Raw genomic sequence first — 6,363 nt, 5'->3', positions numbered from 1 at the left:
ATTACAAGTTTAAAACACCAAGTTAAAATTTATTTATAGACTGTTAAAATGCTGGGAGAATAAAAAGCATGGGAACACAGGGCAGAAGGCAGAGGGTGGAGTTGACAAACCAAATGGCCCCCGGGTGCTGCGATTTTTTTCCTGGGCTGGTTAGCCCACATCACTCCTGCGTGTTACTCTGTTGCTGCTGCTTTGTAGTAGCGAAGCTGCAGGGTTTGGGAGAAATCAGGAGGCAAAGTGGTATCATATAGACACGGCCTGGGAGAGAACCCCATTCCCACACTCACACTGTTAGATGTGAGAATCACTGTTTCCCCTGCTATTGTATTTAGCAACTTGTGTGCTGAGAAACACTGATTCTGAAAGGGCTTGCTTGGGCCACATTGGGTGGATCAGTGCATATGTAATTATCTGTTCCATTAGGAATAGCAGGATCAGTATCTAGAAAATCCCATTGGAACTATCTGTACTGGTGCGTGTCTCTACACTCTGAATACCCCATTGTGGCTTTGCAGTTGGGCCCCATTGTGTATATGACACAGTCACCAACTCATAGCCACATTGGGCTTTTCCCTTCAAAACTGTGCTTTTTCTAAGTGTTGATTTACCGTGAGCTTTTCCATTGCTCTGATGTAATCATAGTTGTTTCTTCAGCCGTAGCTAGACCTAAGGTTTATCCCAGGATCATCCCGGGTTCGTCTCTGCCTGAGCGCTGGATGCCCTGTGTGGCACTTAGATGAACAGGTTTGACCCCAGGACAATCCTGGGATAAACCTTAGGTCTAGCTACAGCCTTTGGCTGTCAATGGTGGCTTCAGTTCAGGTTTAGAAAGTCGGGGTACCTAGAGTGTAGGTATCCCAGTGCAGGGACGGTGTGGGAATGAGGGGCAGGTGGCACGGGCGGTCTTGACAGGCCTTGGAAGGGCCGCTGTGGTGATATAAAAGTCAGAGAACGAATGTAAGGGAAGTTAAGATACGTAATGCATAAATTGAATGAACTGCAGCAGCAATGCTACGGGCTTTCAAATTGCACAGAACTGCCATAAAAAAGAAGTTTTCGCAGTTTCCTTGGTCCCTCGATATCTGCTCCTCATTCCCACCGTCTGTCAACGGTGCTGCGATTTCCCCCAGGGTGGATAGCCTGCATTCACTCCTGCAGTGTAACTCTTTTGATTTTGCTTCTCAGCAGTGACGTTATGGGGTTTTGGGGGAATCAGGAGGCAAAGCAGAGTCATATAGACACAGCCCTGGAGATTCTTCCTTGTTATCACAGTTACATCTCCTCCTGCCCCCTGGCTTCTTTCTAAGTACAGTACATGGCTAGGGTTGTGTTGGGAGGAGAAGAGCTGACTTGCATGAACATATTAGCCATTTTAATCATACTCCACCTTGTTCACTCCATTCTCCTCAACAGTTCTTCAATGCCTTTAATTTCAAATTGGTGATGGAAGAGCTGCTATTCCAGGCAGTACATACCAGCCCTCCCAATGACCATGCTGGCTGTGGATAATGAGGCTTGTAGTCCAACACATCTGGAGGGTGCCACAATGAGAGAAGGGTAGTATATGTTATGACTTCAAGATCATTTGTTTAGCCCTAATGAAAATAACTAGAAGTGGGGGAAAGTCATAGTTGTCCAATAAGTCAAGTTAAAACCTAATACTGGAACATATGAAGATGTCTTTCAGGAAGTCAAGGCTGTGCATGTGGGGGTGTTTTGTTTTGGTGGAAAATTACTAAATATGGGACTTGCCTGAGAATAACCTCGGTGAAAGGAACTAGCTTCAGTATTTTGACAACTTGAATTTATATTTACTCTGATGACTGTTGTAAGTTGCTATTACGACTCATTTTAGTTCATAGGGCAGAAATGGAAAGTGACTGTGGGAAATAAAATCTCAAGAATTTCTTAGTATTTTGAAAGAAAGTGCAGACCTTTTGCTGGGTTGTTTTACCTTCTGAATCTCTCTGCTCAGAAATGTGCAACATGCATCATTTGAATTATGCATCTGGGCAATTAACACTAATTAACATATGAAAACATTTTTTTGACTCAATGTACCAATTACCTTGGATAAAGCGAAGGTAAGGCCGGAGGCACTGGGCTAAATTAGCAGATACTTATTGCTGATGAAGCACTGACCATACCCACAAAAATTATAGTGTGAGATAAGAAATTACAATATACTGCCATTCGATAAGAGCCCTTCCCTGGAGTCAGATGAAATTATGCTATATAATTGATATGATTGTACCTCTATCCGTATATCAATGTAAGATTGAATTGAACCTTGTTGGGATTTCATATAAAATTTAGGGACACAAGTTGTCTGAGATACCAAATGCCCTGTGTACAGGTATAGTGTATGTGTGTTTGTGTGTGCGCTCATATGATTTCCATCAATATGCACACACATATGTAGTGCCATCCACGTGCATGGTGCTTTACAAAATAACAACAAAAAGACACACACCCTGCCCTGAGTATTTAAATCTAAAATTAGGGGTGATGGGAGGCAGCTAGAATCAATGCTCGAATTATGAGGAGAAAATTTGGGGATCCCATAATGGAAATATATGGAACATATATTTCCAGGCTTGGTTTCGATGGGGGATGAGGCCTAAAGGGGTTGTGCCCCAGGGTTCATGGGACGATACATTGGCATGTGTTCATGCAAGCGGAAACAGGGTGAGTCCATGCGTGCCAGAACATGAAAGGTGTGCAACTGTTTCGACAAATGCACGGCCAAAGAACGAGTAATTATAACCCTGTGGCACTGTCCTTTTCGTGAGGTGCAGAGGGCTGAGGAAAGCATCCGAATGCACAAATAAGTCCCTCTCTTCATTTAGCTTGAGGGACAAACAACACTAGTTTCATCCTGGAGGCCTTCAAAGCCTGGCAGCAGGCCCGTCGGCATGGCAACCCCACACCACAGGCCCTTTCTCTGCTTGCTCAAAGTTTTTCTGGCCTGTCCCTTCATCAGCCCCAAATTGCTGAATGGGAGGAGCATGGCTTTGTCCGTTCTTCCTGTTTGACTAGTTGGAATTTTCGTGGGCTGGAGAGGTGAGCACACGTTTGCCGCCTCTAGTTTTGAGACACACAAACACACACAAATGCCTTCTGCGAAGCGTGCTCCCTGCATTCTAACCTGTACAATCTTCTGGCGTTTACTCTTAGCACAAGGAGCTATCAGAACATACTATATCGGAATTGTGGAGGAGAACTGGGACTATGCACCAACTGGGAAGAATTTGATCACAGGACAAAACCTCACAGAGGATGAGTAAGTCAAAGTAGGGCTCCTTATTGGCACCGAGTTGTGAATGTTGTTTTTAAGGTTGTTTTCTTCACTCTTCACATCTCTGTTCCCAGATGCATGTTTAGCTCTGGGGTTTCCAAGTTGGTTGGTTGGTTTCCCCCCCTCCCCAAAGCATGTCTGGGCAATGAAAAATTCCCTTTAAGCGACTTGAAAATGCAACCTAAATGTATGACTATGTAGGGTTGTTGTTTTTAAAAGTAATGTGTTGGTTGATTAAATTTATTTTAGCTGCTTCTCATTGGTTTTGACTGTATATTCAAGGCACAGTGCTAAAAATTTCCAAGCTTACTGACTGGAGGCTTCTCATTGATTTGGACGGGAGTCCTATCCCATTTCATGTTCCTTGCGTTGTAATACAAAGATACTGGGTAGTATCCAACGTTAATCCTCCATAGTGCCATTATGAATGGGATTTAAGTCAGCTGTCACTAACATTAGCTCATTAATTTCAATGAGTCTATTCTATGAAGGACTAACATTGGATACTACCCTATAGAAGAAATCCTTATCATACATTTAAACTTATGTAAATTGGGGGCAGAGCCTTCCATTGTGATTCCATTCCTTCCAATGCACATTTATTCTACATGGTGCCATAGTGAAGCAGGGCCCAAAAACTGTGGCCTTTTTAATCCTCAAGCAGCTGATGGAATAATGGATTTTCCCAATAGCAGTATACAAAGTATTTTGGGGCGGCTTGGTCCTGATTGGGGAATCATGACCCATTGGCTTTACAAAAGTCCTACAAAGGCTTGTATAAGGCTGCATTTTTTACTCTCCTTGGAGGCGTGGCATTGGGGACTATCACGATGAGAGTCTGCACTTCAAAATTTACCACTTCATGACTGGTTCTGAACAAATAGCTTTCTGAAAAGGTCTTTTGTGTAGACAAAGGAAAGGAGCGCTTGCATGGCTATTCACGCTCATTTTTGGAATTATCCCATGTAGGCAGAATGGGGGGAAATAATGTGGAAAAAGACCTTGAGGGTAAGCCATTTTTAAGAGATTAAAAGTGCAATCCTGGGCATGTTTAGACCCAAAAAGTTTTACAGTTCCCAGCATGCTGAGAGTTGTAGCCCTTTTTTTCTGCCTAAACATGCATAGGTTTGCACTCTTAAATCCCCTGTTTATGAAGGCCATGAAGAAGTGAGATGCTTTATGAAACATTTGTCAAATGTCAGGAGCAGGAGCTCTCAAACAATATCTTTCCTACATTGTATTTGTTGAGGCGTTTCAATTTGAGGAGAAGTCTCGTTTTCTACATATCTTTGAGTATTTGCAAATAACCTTGGGGAGGAAATCATTGCCAAGCATAGCTTTTGATCTCTTAAGAGGTGGCTTTTTATGGTACAAGGCATTATTCTTTAATCACGTCACGTATGTATGACCTAATTCAATAGTTTAATTGTCCTTTAGTTGAATAAACATCTAATGTTGAAATAGTGAGTTGTCTTCTTACTCTTCATTCAGTTTTTAAATGTTGTTGCATCGTGTTTGCTTCTTTTCATCTTTTTTGCTGCTTGAAGAGGTATGCGGTGTTGGGCAGAGCAAATTCTTAGAATTCCAAAGCTCTGGTGTGCAAAGACAGTCCTTTGTAGGCATTTATTGATCAAATGTAGACCTGCCAATTCTACTTCTTTGGACGTCAGAGTTAAGCAAACTAAGCTACTGAAGTCAAAATATTATAGCCTTGTTCATGTGTTCTAAGCTTGGAAAGGCTCTACTCGCAAGGAGGGGTGCTGGAGATGAGTGCACTAACTCACCTCCACCCCATCACTGTTATCTTCACTTTTTATATGTAGATGTGACTCTCTGTAACAGAGAGCTCCCAGCAATTTAGAATCCTGGAAAATCAGGGAAAATCAGAGCGCTTCCATTGATAAAGGAGGTTCTCTTATGTGTACAGTTTCCCTCTACACTAGGGATGAATAAGAATTCATTTTACTGTATTTAAATCTCTCTTTATGGATATAATTAGACGTAGAAATAAAAACACCTCTTAAATACACTTTAGCAGCATTCCATCCCTGAAGATGCTGCCTTCTGTCTTCTTCACATCTTCTCCTACCAACTGTTCACCGCCTCTTGTATCCGTGCTGAGAACTCCTTGTTTAAGATCTATGGCCCTTCTTCGAATTTTCAGATTCCCAAGAGTTAGACATTTATAGGGGTTCATTTATGCTAAATGCATACAATTAAATGTTGACTTTCCAGTTCACATCTGTTCTGTTGTGAGGTCCTGCATGGGTTTCTTTCCAGAGGTGCAGCAGTATCTGAAGTCCAATCTATTCTTCCAGTTTTGACCCTGCCCTAATCTACACCAAGCAGGATACTGCACTATGAAAGCGGTATATAAAAGACAGGAGCCATACTACTGCTTCATAGCAGTATTGAAGTGCACTGACAACTGTTGGGGCCCATTGACACAGACCATATACCGCTTTCGTACCGCTATATCCTGCTTGGTGTGGCTCTTGACTTTTATATACTGCTTTCATACCACTTTCATAGTGCAATATCCTGCTTTGTGTAGATTAGGCCTCATTCATTGAAAATCAGTATTAACACTTCCCCTTTCTGCATTTCAGAGAAGCAATTGTGTATGTTAGAAGAGGAGACGACAGGGTAGGCCGCGTTTACAAGAAGGCAATTTTCAGACAGTTCACAGATGAAACATACTCTGAAGAAATTGCCAAACCATCTTGGCTGGGTTTTCTTGGTCCGGTGCTGAGAGCTGAAGAAAGAGATACTTTTATTATTCATTTGAAGAACTTTGCTTCTCGGCCTTATTCTGTCCATCCACATGGAGTCTTCTATAAAAAAGACTCTGAAGGTAAAATAAAGAGCTCCTTTTCTCTCTTACTATTTTAGATCCCCCCCCTCCGTTACCCTTGAGAACCAGTGTGGTGATAAGGATAGAGCAGGGTTAGGCAAACCTGCTGTTCGCCAGATGTTTTGGCCTACAACTCCCAGAAGCCCTAACTAGCATAGCCACTGTGGTGAGGGATTATGGGAGTTGCTGTCCCAAACATCTGGAGGGCATC

At 42.5% G+C, this 6,363-nt stretch overlaps 1 protein-coding gene across 1 annotated transcript in view; it reads left to right on the top strand.

Annotated features, from left to right (window-relative positions):
- Positions 1 to 3,046: 3,046 nt before the first annotated feature.
- HEPHL1 (hephaestin like 1) overlaps positions 3,047 to 6,363 on the top strand; it is a 44,054-nt gene continuing 40,737 nt past the window's right edge. Inside the window, exons 1-2 of the mRNA XM_063127161.1 lie at positions 3,047 to 3,283; positions 5,908 to 6,152. Coding sequence (XP_062983231.1) covers positions 3,114 to 3,283; positions 5,908 to 6,152 — 415 coding nt within the window. The 5' untranslated portion in view covers positions 3,047 to 3,113. The remainder of the gene's footprint in view (positions 3,284 to 5,907; positions 6,153 to 6,363) is intronic.

The sequence above is a fragment of the Elgaria multicarinata genome, chromosome 5 (genome assembly GCF_023053635.1).
Source record: "Elgaria multicarinata webbii isolate HBS135686 ecotype San Diego chromosome 5, rElgMul1.1.pri, whole genome shotgun sequence".
NCBI classification, from domain to species: Eukaryota; Metazoa; Chordata; class Lepidosauria; order Squamata; family Anguidae; genus Elgaria; species Elgaria multicarinata.
This window is presented reverse-complemented; position numbering and strand designations above follow the sequence as displayed.